At 34.8% G+C, this 15423-nt stretch overlaps 1 protein-coding gene and 1 pseudogene across 3 annotated transcripts in view; one reads left to right on the top strand and one right to left on the bottom strand.

Annotated features, from left to right (window-relative positions):
- Positions 1–11380, top strand: part of Tc2n (tandem C2 domains, nuclear) — a 44430-nt gene extending 33050 nt beyond the window's left edge. For all 3 annotated transcript variants that reach the window (XM_037210785.1, XM_037210786.1, XM_028888291.2), the window contains 3 exons: positions 3612–3726; positions 8794–8993; positions 11095–11380. In XM_037210785.1, coding sequence (XP_037066680.1) covers positions 3612–3726; positions 8794–8993; positions 11095–11205 — 426 coding nt within the window. In that variant the 3' untranslated portion in view covers positions 11206–11380. The remainder of the gene's footprint in view (positions 1–3611; positions 3727–8793; positions 8994–11094) is intronic.
- Positions 11381–12634: 1254 nt separating this feature from the next.
- On the bottom strand, positions 12635–15207 carry LOC114706064 (annotated as a pseudogene).
- Between the last annotated feature and the right edge of the window lie 216 nt (positions 15208–15423).

Genomic DNA, 15423 nt, shown 5'->3' with positions numbered 1-15423 from the left:
TAGTCAATATATACCTGCTAACTAGAATTTTTAATTTGGGGATTTAATAAATCAATCACTTTAAATAGTTTTTCAAGAAATGAATTAATGTCCTGGAATATAACTTGTATTTGTGAAATAACTTTGGCAAGTAGAAGTTGTCAAGTCCACTGTCAAGATCTGCTTTGTTTTATGAGAGTGATCTCTATAATAGTGTAACAATGATAAATTTTTGCCAACTTCTGGTAGTCTCATAGTAAGTGTTTAATTATGAATATAAAATAATAATGAAAAAGAATTGATGAGATAACTTAATCATCATTTCTTTTGTGTTTTGTAAACAGTTGTGTCTGTACGTTTTTTCTTCCTTCAGTATTAGGAATTAAATTTAAGACCTTGTCCATGCTAAGCAAGCACTCTATACTATACCGCTCCCTTTTTTTTTTTTAAAAAAAGATAGATTTTTCAATAAGTTGCAGCAGCTTGTATTGAACTTGCAATATTCCTGCCTTAGCCTCCTCAGTAGCTGAGATTTCAGGTCTACATTACCATTCTCAGCTGTATTTTTAAATGTACTAATTTAAATGCCATGAGCAGAAACGTTTTTTTTTCAGATAGGATCCCACTATATAGTCCAGATTAGTCTCAAATTCACTATCCTCCTACCTTCAAAGACACTTTTATTTTAATCAGTAAAGGTTTTATTTTGTACATGGTGTTTGAATTCTTGAGTTATTGATCCATTCTCATTCTTAAACCTCAAGCACTAGATTTGCTTATTTCTTAGGAATCATCATTTGTTGCAAAAATAAACACATTTTATCATCATAGTAAAAACAGTGATTCTCAACCTTCGTATTGTTGTGAACTTTAATACAGTTCATCATGTGGTGACCCCCCAACCATAAAATTATTTTCATGGCTACTTCATAACTAGTTTTGCTACTGAGTGGTGTCTTGGTTCCTAAGTCCATTGGAAATATGTGGTTTTTGATAGTCCTGATCCACAGGTTGAGAACTGCTGTAGTTAAATAACCACAGTATATGTCATAGGGTTCCTATTGCTGTGAAGAAACACCATGACCACGCCAACTCTTATAAAGGAAAACATTCAATTTGGGTGGCTTATAGTTGATTTAGTTCATTATCATCATGGCAGGACATGGCAATGTGTGGACAGACATGGTGTTGAAGAAGAAGCTGAGAGTCCTACATCTTGATCTGCAGTTCACAAAGTGAACTGTGTCATTTGGTGTAGCTTGAACATAGGAGATCTCAGAGTCCACTCCCACAGTGACACACTTCCTCCACTAGGCCATACCTATTCTAACAAAGCCACACCTCCTAATGATGCCATTCCCTTTGGGGGCCATTTTCTTTCAAACCACCACAGTGTAGTTTATATTTTCTAAGCAATTTGTTTTTCAATGAAGCTTTCAATTTCTTATTGCATAATATTGTTAAAACGTAGAATCATGCCAGGCGGTGGTGGCACAAGCCTTTAATCCTAGCAATTGGGAGGCAGAGCCAGGCGGATGTCTGTGAGTTCAAGGCCAGCCTGGTCTGCAGAGCGAGATCCAGGACAGGCACCAAAACTACACAGAGAAACCCTGTCTCAAAAAAACAAACAACAACAACAACAACAAACAAACAAACAAAAAAACCAAAAAAATAGAATAATAAGCTTTCAAATTCTTATTAAAACAAAATTATGTTTTAAGAAAATACTCATACTTCAGTCAATAGCATGTACATAGAAAGTTATTTTTCTTTTGTTTCTTTCCAATGGGCCATTATTGCAGAATGTTTGGCAATTATCAAATACTATATAAAACTCTTTGAGAAGTGTTAAACATTCTGCAACTTTATTTGAATCAGTATTGTAGTTGTCTAAGCTAAGCCCTGGCAAGATCTTCAGTGCCATGTTCCTGTGTCATAACCGCAGTATATGTCATAGGGTTCTTTTCAGATCATTAATAGCAATAGTTTTTTGTATTTGGAAAACTGTTTTTCACTTCAAGGAAGAATCAATAAAGTGAGCTGTCTTATGTTACATTTCACAAACAAATCACCAGGGTGTTGTTTTTTTTTTCTGTTGGTCAGCAATATTGTGGAGTATATTTTATTTTCTGCCCTTAAGTATTTTTTATTTTACTGTTTGCCTCAGGTTTTCTTTGACCTTTTCCTCATTGCTTTTACTAGCTTCTTTCTTGTCAGATTTTCTTGGCTTACATCTATTTGGAATAGTAATGCAATTCTGAGTCCACAAATATGTTTATTGTAGTAATCCTTTGCCTTCTGACTTTGGTAGCAACTATACAGATTTCCAAAGTTAGAAAAAAAGTTATCCTGTTATCCTCTGTTACTTTAAAAATCATATTTCAGCTGCTGGTGGTGGTCCTAGCATTCGTGAGGTAGAGGCTGGCAAATCTCTGAGTTTGAGGCCAGCCTGGTTTACAGAGCAAGTTCCAACATTGTTGTAGAATATTATTTAAAGGTGTATTACTTTTGTTTTTGTTGCATTTGTTTAACTCTGTGAAGCTGTGTTACTGTGCCTGTCTAGAACACCTGATGGTCTAATAAAGAACTGAATGGCCAATAGCAAGGCAGGAGAAAGGATAGGCAGGGCTGGCAGGCAGAGAGAATATATAGAAGAAGAAGAAGAAGAAGAAGAAGAAGAAGAAGAAGAAGAAGAAGAAGAAGAAGAAGAAGAAGAAGAAGAAGAAGAAGAAGAAGAAGAAGAAAAGAAAGAAAGAAAGAAAGAAGAAGGAAGACGAAAGAAGAAGAAAAGAAGTAGCCAGAGGAGACAGGTAGAGAGAATATATAGAAGAAGGAGAAGGAGAAGGAGAAGGAGAAAGAAAGAAAAGAAAGAAAGAAAGAAAGAAAGAAAGAAAGAAAGAAAGAAAGAAAGAAGACGAAAGAAGAAAAAAAGAAGTAGCCAGAGAAGACTCTAGGGGCCAGCTACCTAGCTACACAGCAAACCTGTGTAAGAGCAAGATTTACAGAAGTAGAGAACAGGAAGAGCCCAGAGGCAAAAGAGAGAGAGGATAATTTAAGTTAAGAAGAGCTAACAAGAAACAAGCCAAGCTAAGGCTGGGCATCTATAATTAATAAGCCTCTGCACGTGATTTATTTGGGAGCTGGGTGCCCCCACCCCCAATGAAAGAACCAAAAACCCAACAACACAACATAGCCACAGCTACACAGAGAACCTCTGTCTCAAAAAACCCAAACCAACTAACCAAAACCAAAAAAAATCCTATTTCATATATTTTAAAAATAATGTGATTGGGTTATTTTTAATTCTTTTGAAGATATGTTCCTTTAGGTTAAGCAGTTTCTCCAATAATGCTTAGAAACTTAGTTTATGTTTTAAGTTTTAGTCAAATTATCTTTTGATATCAGTAATTTTGAAGTTCAGTATGTAGACAACACTTCGTATTTTCAGAATTGATGCAAGAGAATATATTTTTGGAATCCATAATATTTATTCTCAAAACTCATAACTTGTGGTTTTTAGTGTCAGTAGAAAATAGCACTTTGAAAAATTTTCATTCTAGCTTTTCATGTTAGAATTTTTGAAGTATCTTCAAACTATTGTGAACTACTAAATGATATTTTTTCATATATAGGTTTGCCATTCGGAACTTGAACTGGGCACTTGTTTTCAAGCAGTAAATAGCAGGATTCAGCTGCAAATTCTTGAGGCACAGTACCTTCCAAGTTCATCAACACCTCTGACTTTAAGTAAGTGTATCAGTGGTTCAAAGTGCATCCAGTGTAAAGAGGTTCCAGTAGGGTAAGAATCAAGAGACCAGTATTCATCAAGAACTGTGCCCTTCTCTGGATAAACAACTAGGGACTATGATATGTTGGTGGACTATGCTTAGAGCTAAAGATTTGAGATCAATCCTACTTAAAGGGCTAAGAGTGGAAGGGAATTATCTAGGCAAGTAAAAGTTCTTTAACTAAAAAAGACTAAAAACATATAAAACTGGGCACTCAAGAAGTCAGAAAAATAACAAATATTAGGAAAGCTGAAGTTGACAATAGACATAAAACAAAAAACTTTTTTCTTTAAAAGGACCATTAAATAGGAAAATTTGTAAGAAGATGGATAAGGCAAAGTAGAGAAAACACTGGTATTCTGAACAGTGAAGATTATATAATTTTAAATTCAGAAGAAATTTCTAAGTCAGAAGAAAATTAACAATATGTAAGATAATTCCATGTACCAACTATACTAATTCATTTGCACATGTACAGAAAGTAAATGAGTTCCTTAAAAATTCACTAAAGAAGAGGAAGAATCTTAGAAGAATAATAACCATGAAAAAGTGAAGAATTTCTTGTAAAAATCACTAAGTAGGGGTTGGGGATTCAGCTCAGTGGTAGTAGAGCACTTGCCTAGCAAGCATAAGGCCCTGGGTTTGGTCTTCAGCTCCAAAAAAAAAAAAAAAAAAAAAAAAAAAGCACTAAGTAGGGCTTGGGAGATGGTTTAGTTGGTAAAGTGCCTTTTGTACAAACATTAGGACCTGAGTTAGGACCTGAGTTCTGATCCCTAGGACCCATATAAAAATCTGGGATTGGTCATACATGCTTGTAACCTTGAGGGGATGAAGAGATGTTTGCTGGACAGCTTGTCTAGCCAATCAGTGAGTGCCAGATTCAGTGAGAGACCCTGTCTCAAAAGATAAGACAAAGAATGACTGAGGAAAAGGATACCTAGTATTTGCCTCTGGTCTCCACATGCATGTATACACACACCTACATATATACGATAACTTACATATACAAATAAGATATTGTCCTTTTTTGTTGTTGTTAACTTGACACAAGAGAGACTTTTCAATTGATAAAAATGCCTCCATAAGATTTGCCTGTAGTCAGTCAAGCCTGTGGGGAATTATCTTAATTTAGTGATTGATGTGGGAGGGAGAACCCAGCTTACTGTGGTAAGTACCATCCCTGGGCAGGTAGCTTTGGAGCAGTGGTCCTCAACCTTCCCAATGCTGTGACCCTAATACAGTTCCTTATGTGGTGTCCCCCACCATAAAATTATTTTTTTTGTGACTTCATAATTGTAGTTTTACTACTGTTATGAATCAGAATGTAAATTTTAGTTGCTTTGGTCATGGAATTTTATCACATCAAAAGAAACTAACTAAGACAGATAACATTTTAGTGCTTCATAGCACTAAGGCTACGATCATTTGACTGATAGAGTCTACCAAACCATTGAAGAACATGTAAATTCCTATTTAACATAAGCTATTCTGAAGCATGCAAAAATAACTCTATGATGTTAGTGTACTTTTGATATTAAAATAGAATGAATAGCCCGTAAAAAGTAACTATAAATTAATATCACTTATATAGCTAGATGGAGAATTATAATTAAAGGTAGACAAATAAAATCCAAGTTAGAAAAGTAAGTCATTAAGATTACATCTAGTTAATTCTTTTTTATTAATTAATTGATTCATTAATTTTTCCAAGCCTGATCAGTTTCCCCTTCCTCCCTCCTCTCCTTCCAGACCCTCCCCCAATCTTCCCTCTTTCCCCCCATACCTTCCTCTTCCTCTTCAGAAAAGGGCAGGCCTCTCATGTATACCACCAGCTAGCCATGGCATATATCAAGTTGTGGTATGACTAGGCATCTCCACTCCTATTAAGGCTGGATGAGGCAACCCAGTAGGAGGAAGGGGTCCCAAAAGCAGGTAACAGAGTCAGAGACAGCCCCTGCTCCCACTGTTAGGAGTCCCACAAGAAGACCAAGCTACACAACTGTAACATATGTGAAGAGGGCCTAGATCAGTCCCCTGTAAGCTTTCTGGTTGGTGGTTCAGTCCCTTTGTGCCCTTATGTGCCCAAGTTAGTTGATTCTGTGGGTTTTCTTCTGTTATCCTTGACCCCCCTGGCTCCCATAATCCTTCCTCTCCTTCTTCCATAGGATTCCCCAAGATCTGCCTAATGTGTGGCTGTGGGTCTCTGCATCTGTTTCCATTAGTTGCTGGGTGAATCCTCTCTGATGACAATTGGGCTGGGCAATGATCTAGGAGTATAGTGGAGTATCATTAGGAATCATTTCATTGACTTTTTATTCCCCAGTCATATTTAGTTCTATCCCAGAACTCTGGGCTATGTAGACTCTGGATCTTGGCCCCCCAGTCAGTGTCAGGGATGACTCCCTCTCATAATTCTATGAAACAGAAACAATAGTGGAAGTCTATGCAGATGTAATATATAAATGGATGGCTTCACTTAAGCAAAACTACTACTTAGGATTGTTAATGATTGCCATTTTATAATATAGTAGATCTCATTCCTCATCCTGTGGCTCTTCCTTTCTGGCAGTTCCCTCTTGCCTTTCTTACTGCCTTTTAGCCTCAGTTATATTAACTGACTCCTCACAGTAGCCAGACAATACTTGCTGCTTAAGCTGTAATCATTTTGTATTGTTGCAGTCTTGAGGCTCCCAATCAACCCAAGCAGATACAAGGCAAGATTTAATGCATCACAGCACAAAAGAAGGGGATGAGGAGGAGGCTGATCAGTCAGGGATGCAGAACAGACTCAGGAGCTGAATTGTGACTCCAAATGTCAGTTGAAGCAAATATTTAAGCACAAAAATTACAAATATTTGTTGTCAAGTTATAGTTACAGTTTTCACCAATCAGGATTTAGAGATTAGGGACTTCCTCGAATGTTCATTCCATCATTGATCTACAATGCAAGTCTGTAGCAGGAATCTTAAAGAGTCTTATTAATAAACTCATACCTGAGGCCAATTATTGGGGTGAAATGCTGGATGGTCAGAGAGACAGAACAAGCCACAGCTACCTCACCTCGCCGGATCCTCAGCTGGTCTTGTCTCCTCAGACTGGAGGCCTCTGAGTTCTCATCCAGAATGGGTCTCAGCTGAATTGCTGCTCAAAAGCCTGAATGCTTAACCAGCCAAATGCTTAACCAGCCAATGCTTAACCAGCCAAATGCTTCTAGTTTCTAGTCCTCATGCCTTATATACCTTTCTGCTTTCTACCATCACTCCCTGGGATTAAAGGCGTGATAAGTCACCATGCCTGTCTGTATCCTTGAACACATGGATTTCTGCCTCTGGAATGCTAGGATTAAAGGCGTGTGCTACCACTGCCTATCCTTTATGTTTAATATTGTGACTGCTCTGTCTCTGACCCCAGATAAGTTTATTAGCATGCACAATATTTGGGGGAATACAATACCACACAAGTCTTTCAGTCCAACCTGATTAATTTGTTCTTTCTGTTGTTACGAACAACCATAATGTTTCTAGAGAACTGAAAATGCATGATGAATATTTCTATGGTTTAAGGATGAGGTGGGCCAGTTATTAGAATTTTCTAAGCTCCCTAGGGCTTGGGAACCTGAACTTTGTTTCACTCTACAGGTAAAATGGAGTCTGAAGTCAAAATGGCCGCACTTAAGACAAGGTGCTTTTTGCCTATTCCCAACGATATCACATTGAAAATTATGTTTAGATGAAAAGATACATTACCCATAATTTTATCCAGGGCAGTTTCCAAGTTGATATTCCTGCTCCAACTTCTTTAGTACTCCTTTCTTCCTTTTGGCTTAAATAATGAAGTTTATTTTCTCAAATCTCTACAGACTAAATAGTTCAATATTAATAGCTAGCACACAGTGGTCCAGAGGGTGCCTGGGCCGGTCTGCTCTGGTGACCAGCCTAGCAAATAACTTAGCTGTCATCATAGAGCCTTTGTCCAGTGACTGATGGAAGCAGATGCAGAGATCCACAGCCAGACACCAGGCTGAACTCCAGGAATCCAATTGATGAGAGAGAGGAGAGATACTGCAGGCGAGGGATATCGAGATCATGATGGGAGGACGTGCAGAGATGACCAGCCACACTAGTGGAAGCCTATGAACTGTGGACTTGTGGCTGTGGAACCCCCATGGGATTGGACTAGACCCTCTGGATATGGAAGATGGTTATTTGACTTGAACTGTTTGGGGGCACCCAGGCAGGGGGATGGATCGGGATCTGTCCCTGGTCTATGGGCAGGCTTCTGGAATCCGGTGCCTGTGGTGTGACTCCTTGCACAGCCTTGGTGCAGTGGGAAGGGGCTTGGACCTGTCTAAGCTCAGTGTGCTGGGCTCTGCTGACTCCTAAGACCTTAATTTGGGGGATGTGGGGATGCAGGGTGGTTTGACAAAGAGGGCTGGGGGGTGGGAGGAGGGAGGAGGAGGGATCTGTAAATAGTATGTGGAGTGAGTAGAAAATTTCTTAATAAAGAAAAATGAAAAAAAAAAAAAAAAGAGCCAGCACAGTTGGTTTTAGAGGATCTTTACTGTTTTCTTCCTCTAAAGTTCATAATTGTTATGTTTGGTTATAGTTTATACAAACTATTTTATCATTGTTGGAAGTGCTAGATCTCAGATTTACTTAAGGATATTTACTTGTTTTATTCTAGTGCACATATATTCTGGCATCACAAGCAAAGAAATTTACCTTTAACATCGAGAAATTAGTACCTCTAGCTGTCCAGAGAATTGACACCTTTTTCGGTGTAATTCATTTTAATGTGTTTTCCTTTGCTGATGATTGTTATTTTGGTTGATGTCATTCAGACTAGAGAAATATTAAGTTTATTCGAGACCACAGTAGTTATTTGTAAACTGTGGTAAACTTTCTGTGTGTTCTTTTGTCAAACAATAGCCCAGAAGACATTTAAAGTTGATTATTTATATTTTTATAACCTATATTTATGTGGTATTTCACATAAAAGTTTATAAACTATAGTTTCTGTTTCCTAGGTTTTTTTGTGAAGGTGGGAATGTTTAGCTCAGGAGAGCTGATTTATAAAAAGAAGACACGCTTATTGAAGGCATCCAGTGGAAGAGTAAAATGGGGAGAAACTATGATTTTTCCACTTACACAGACTGAAAAAGAAATTCTTTTCCTCATTAAACTTTACAGTCGAAGTTCTGTAAGAAGAAAACATTTTGTAGGCCAGGTTAGTATGCGTTACCCTGAATTTCTTCATGGTATATTGCTGTGTGTTACTATGTAGTTAACTAGCAAAGGAAAAAAGATAAAATTAATAATGAATACAGGAAGATTCTTCAAACTTCTGAATTATAATTCATTGTTGCCTCAGAATGAAATTTTGTCAGTTGTTTTGCTTTAATAAGATAGATAACATTTCTAAGCAGCCAGGCTTCTTTTTTAAGCCATCTGAACTTTCAACTTTAAAATATAAAATCAGTAAAAGAGGGAACCCTAAATATGTGTAGGTGGAGTTTTTCATCAGGACCTCAATCAGCTCTGTTCTGCCAGCCGCTTCCCAAATAACCACTCAGAGACTATTTATTAATTATAAATGCTTAGCTGATAGCTTAGGCTTGTTTTTTTTTTATCTAGCTCTCATAACTTAAATTAACCAATTTATATTAATCTATATGCTGCCATGTGGTTTTGGCTTGTTCTCTCATCTTGTATACATCCTGCTCCCTCTGCATCCAACTTATGACTCCTCTGACTCTGCCCTTCTCAGTGTCCTTAGTCTGATTTTCTGATCTAACTTTATCCTGTCCAGCTATTGGCCAGTCAGCTTGTTTATTAAACCATTCACAGTGTAATTTACTCAGTGTACAGAGGATTATCCACAGTAAATATATAAATCAAACTTAAAACTTTGGGTATCACATTTATTTTATTCTGTTTCATCTTTAATTTTGTATTTAAATGAGCCTTTTATGTATTTTATTAACATAATTGTGATAGATTTGAATTTCTAGAAAATATCAAATTTTAACAAAATGTTTGTGATATTATTTAGATAGCCAGTTCTGCTGTCTGGATTAATTAAAATTTCTGAGTAATTTGTATAGGGCTATATAACAATTGCCTTGCTTATCAATCATAAAATTTTTTTTACATCTTTTTTATTCTGACTTGTGGCAGATGTTAGTTATCTTTTTTATCTTAATTACAACTGTTTGTGTCACATTTAAATCTTGAACTCTTTAACTGATGTTAAAGTTTTCTCTTGACAAAAAGCTGCTAGTAACAGTCTATGTGAGATCTTCAGATTGTGTATAGGAATTTTCAAAAACTGGTATCACCTCTCATTTCATATAATTAGACTGCTAATTTAAAATGTTGCAGTTTTCTGTATTCTTATTTGGAAAGGAGTTTGAGTTAAAGAATTAATGTAAATTTAATTTGAGAGATGATTTATAGGATAATAAATCTGGAAAGCTTCTTTGGAGACCTCAGGTGTCAGTCACCATGAGGGAATCATATGTGGGTTCAAGTGATCCCACTTTATCAATCCAGAAACTCTAATGTTGTCTGTGTTATGTATTGGGGTCTGTGTAAGATGTTGTTTGGAGGAAAGGTTTTTTTTAGACCACGGTAAGAAAAAGAATTGAAAACCACTGACTTACTCAAATCTTGTAGAAGAATTAGAAACTGGATCTCAAGTAAGTTAAATCTAAGGTTATACCATTTGTTAGTGTTACAGCCAAGACTAAGGTTCAGTTTTTTTAATTGTCTGTTTACCTTATCTCCATGTTATATACTCATTTTGATGTCTTGTATTTGCACAGTACTACAATTTCTCCAAGATCATTCACATGTATTATCTATAGTTATATAAAAATAGATATAATGAAATTATTATGGATTAAGAATGACTATTAGATTTCAATTAAGATTATAGTTTCATGTAATGTAAAAGTGTGCTTAAGTACACATTCCTAAGTTAAAATCATTGTTTGTCTTAATTTAGAAATCACGGAAAAATGTTTTTGAATAATAAGGATTAATTTTAGTTGAGCTCCTAGATTGAACAAGAAAGAATACTCACAAGTGATGTTTTAAATAATATTTTATTTTTACATTTTTAATTCTAAAATTGAATTGGATCACATAATCCAGAATGATTCAACAGGTTAAATATTTTAACATTTAAGGGTCAAATCACCAAACAACTTTTGAAAAAAATTGGAATGATATTTATTTAAAAATATATTATTCAAACTTGTCCATATCTTTTAACAATAAGAGTAATTCCTTAAACTCAGTTGAATGATTGTTCTGTTCCTTTACAGCTCTGGATAAGTGAAGACAGTAATAATGTTGAAGCAGTGGACCAATGGAAAGAGACAATTACAAATCCAGAAAAGGTTGTTATCAAGTGGCACAAGTTAATTCCATCTTGAAGACTTGAGGCATTAATTTAGTGAAGAAACAACTTGACAGTCTTTTAGAAGAAACATAATTTCAGTTTTCTAAAGATTGTAATACATTCTATTAGATATACAAAATGAATGAAACGTTTTAAAATGGTGCCAAAACAGATGATAAAATAAAATGTACTTTATTAGGCCAACTAAATAGATTTTAGAATCTATGAAAATAGCAATCCTAGATAGGTTTTTCTGTATTGGTTTTGATTTAATTTAAATTTTGTTTTTGTGCTTTGTAAATTTTAATTTTAAATACTGAAAACTTACTTTTCAAGTAAATAAATCGAAGTCTTTTGAGGCTCTAAAGTAAACATAGAAAAAATAAGAAACAATTGAACAAGCAACTGCTTGCAGTTCTTCAGCATTTCACAGGGTACATTTAACAGACCAGCATCTTCTTAGTAGCAAGGATTGCAGTATTATCCACATGGCCGTAATCCTTTCATTATCTTGTGCTATTGAACTTCATTACCTAGCATACCAATCCCTGTTTGTACTATTAGGCATTTACAAGAATTTACCACTTTTCCAGTGCTAAGAATGATTGATTAGATCTTGATTACACTGTTCATATCTTCATATGTATTTTTTTTCAGAGCAAAAATGAATAGAACCATTTCTACTGATTTTTCTTTTTTTTTTTGTATTTGAGGGAAGTTGGTACCCCATGCTTACAATTTCTTATCTATAAGTCATTTCATGACCATCTTATAGGCTGCTTATCTCCAGAATTAGAGAATTATTACCATTTTTCCAAGAATAAATGAGGCTTGGAGCTACTAGGATGGCTCAGTGGATAAAGGAGCTTGTCATCACACCTGAGTTCCATTCCTAGAACTCAGCATGAATGGAAGAAGAGAACTGATTCCTTTAATTTGTTCTCTGAAATCCACATATATATCATGGCACACATATGTACACACACACACACTAAACATGTGTTTAAAAAAATAAATAAAGTTTATTTGAAAGCCAAAATATATAATTTTGCTATCTTCATCATTCTTATCCTTTATTTTCTTTGGAGTTAAATAACATATTTTATATTCAGGCCAACTTAATTTAATGATCTTAAATAGTAAATTCAGTATTTTGATCATTAGTTCTTTGTTTTAGTTTTTTATGTAAGTTACTTGTTATGTAATCTACAATGTTAAAGTATTTTCCCATTTTTAATAGCCATACTTGGTAACAATGTATAGAATGTAATATTTTTCTACTGCAGGTTTTTTCAGATATGTATTAGAATTTAGCATATGGAGATTATTTCTGCTTGAATGGCTATAAGAGTTGTGGCTAGCCGGGCGGTGGTGGCGCATGCCTTTAATCCCAGCACTCGGGAGGCAGAGCCAGGCGGATCTCTGTGAGTTCGAGGCCAGCCTGGGCTACCAAGTGAGTTCCAGGAAAGGCGCAAAGCTGCACAGAGAAACCCTGTCTCGAAAAACCAAAAAAAATAAAATAAAAAAAAAAGAGTTGTGGCTAAGACAAAACAATTTTTAGGAAGGTGTAACAGTTTCTAATCTTACAAATAATGATTTTATTTTTGCCAATAAGTAAATAATGAGATCTTTATTCCCGATCATCCTCTCTCTCTCCCTCTAACTGCCTGCCTCCTTCTCTTCTCTTTCTTTCTTTGTCCCACACATTTTAGGCTAGAGGATACTTTGTTATAATGTAGGAATAACCTTTTTATTTCCGTTCTTTATAGTCTAGACATTTAATTAGAATCTAAATTGAGCTGTTATCTAGGTATCTTCTCAAGATATATATATATATATTGCATTCCCTTTGCTTTTATTGCCTAGATTTTTATGGTACCAGTGGTATTAACCACAATTCTTCACCACTGTGAATTTTGAAATAATATTTCTAGACTTATGAAAAATGGAGTGCTGGTCAGTACTCTCATGGTCCTTTAGGAGAAACCATCCTTTGTGATAGTGATAGTATTTTGAACATTGAGACTTAAACTTTCTTTTAGTTTAGTTTGTTTGTTTAATGGATTTTACTTTTTAAAGTAGGAACAGAAATTTCCTACATGTAATCTTCCATTGTCAGCATAGGCACAGCCTTCTGCACTATCAACATCCTACACTCAAATATGACATGTGTCAGAATTGATCAACCTACATTGACATATCACAGGCTTTGCTATTTTTAAAAACTAGAATTTTACTTTCACCATTTTCTCTGTTTGCTACTTTTAATTCCAAATTTAATACATGTCATTTATTTAATTCAATTTTAATGATTAATTTTTAATTTTTCAAGCATATGTATAACATGTAATTTGAGGTAAAGATATACTTTCTTGGTTTCCCAGACTCCGAGGTAGCCAAGATAAATTAATAAAAAAAAATTTCATTTAAAAGAATTTTCAGGTAAGAAAGTATTGATAGGTGAAGATTTCTAATGTTTTCATCAGTCTTCCTTAAGCATTTTTCAGCTGAAGATGTACTGAATGTAAACATGTATGTTTATTGTGTCCTTGAAATTTTTATGTGAAAATGTAGATGCAAGAACTCTTTTATTAATAGGCACTCTTGGTGAAAAAAATAATTAGGAACCAATAATAAAAACTGAAATACTATTCAAAAATCATTTTCTTTTGTATTTGTTTAGGCTATTCTTGACCTTTACTTGTTGTAACAACAACAACAAAAAAGGAACCAAAATAATGCTGGGAAGCAAATGGAAACCAAGGAAACGTCATAACAGGGGGATATTAGTCATTTATAAATTATATCACTTATAAAATATATTTATAAACTCTCAGATAACACAAAAAGTTACAGCCCATGTCTGAATATAGCATCACTATTTGGCATTCATTTAGTTTTGCATGATGCTATTTTTTTTACAATGGCTCTTTTCTTTCTTTTTTCTTCTTTTAGTGAATTGGCAAACTTGTTTACTTCCCAGCTTGTTCAAATTTCCTTAATTTGGTATAACAAACACGTTCAAATATAAACTTTGATTTCTGTGTAGAACCGAAGTAATTGGTTCTGCAATTAACTTGCTCAATTGCATACAAACAACATACTCTATATAAAAAAAAAACTTGCTGACTAAATTACAGGTATTATATATTAAACAGTCTAACAGTTTATTATGATTTCTATTTAACAATCTAGGAAGTTTGAAGCCATCAGCAGTTCCAGTGGCAATTTCAGGTGCAGTTGGGAATTCAGGAATCTTGATGGAGCTGTTAGTATAGCAGACCTTGTAGGTAAAATATATGCATCTTTCAATAGCACATGTGAAGGACTTTCTCTAAAATTGACCTCATTGGTTTCATTCTCAGCAAACTGACCTGGTCCACTCAACATGGCCTTTATTTTTTGTGATATTAGTGCATGTTCTATTTTTACAATGAATTTATTACCACCTGAAGGTATTAATTTGATATACATGGCATTAAGGCCTTCACAGCCACAGTAGGTTTTCTTCTCCATCCATTATGTTATTATAAAATGTTATTATATTATTATAAAATATTACTCTGATCCCATAGGAACTTTGTTAGTTTCCCATACACATTCTGAGGCATTGGAAGGAATAAATTCTGCCAGATTACAGCTGCTTTCTGCAACAGGAGGGAGATTAGTCAACAATGTCTTTATAAAATCTTAGATAACAAAGAAAGTTACAGCTTATGTCAAAACATTATTTGGCATTCATTTAATTTTGCATAATTTTTAAAGCAGGAATCATAAAAATGACTCAAGTGTATTAATGTCAACTCTTACCAGACTGTTGAGAAGAAACCATTGGGATTTCTGAACATATGTAATTGTGGTCTAAAAGTAAACTAACCTGAAGTTTTCTTTGAATATAGTTTTGCAAATTTCTTTGATACTAATAAACTCATCAGCCAGTTAGAAATCATTTTCCAACAAAAATTTTCATTGTTTATATGTTCAAATATTTGCACATGTATAAAAGATTTCAGAAACTTGGAATAAATTAAAACTTCTTATCATGGTAATAATGGATGTTTCAGATGCCTCGTTTTTCTTTTTATTTATTTAACTATCATTTATTTATTTAATTAATTTTTTTCCTTTTACATACCAACCCCTGTTCCCTCTCCCTCCCCTTCTCCCGTTCCCTCCCACCTCCCCACATCTCACCTCCATCCCCTCATAGAGAGTAAGGCCTCCCTTTGATAGTCAACACAGGCTGGCACAT

This window comes from Peromyscus leucopus, chromosome 14, assembly GCF_004664715.2.
Source record: "Peromyscus leucopus breed LL Stock chromosome 14, UCI_PerLeu_2.1, whole genome shotgun sequence".
NCBI classification, from domain to species: Eukaryota; Metazoa; Chordata; class Mammalia; order Rodentia; family Cricetidae; genus Peromyscus; species Peromyscus leucopus.
The sequence above is the reverse complement of the archived record's forward strand: the minus strand, read 5'-3'. Positions and strand labels throughout refer to the sequence as shown.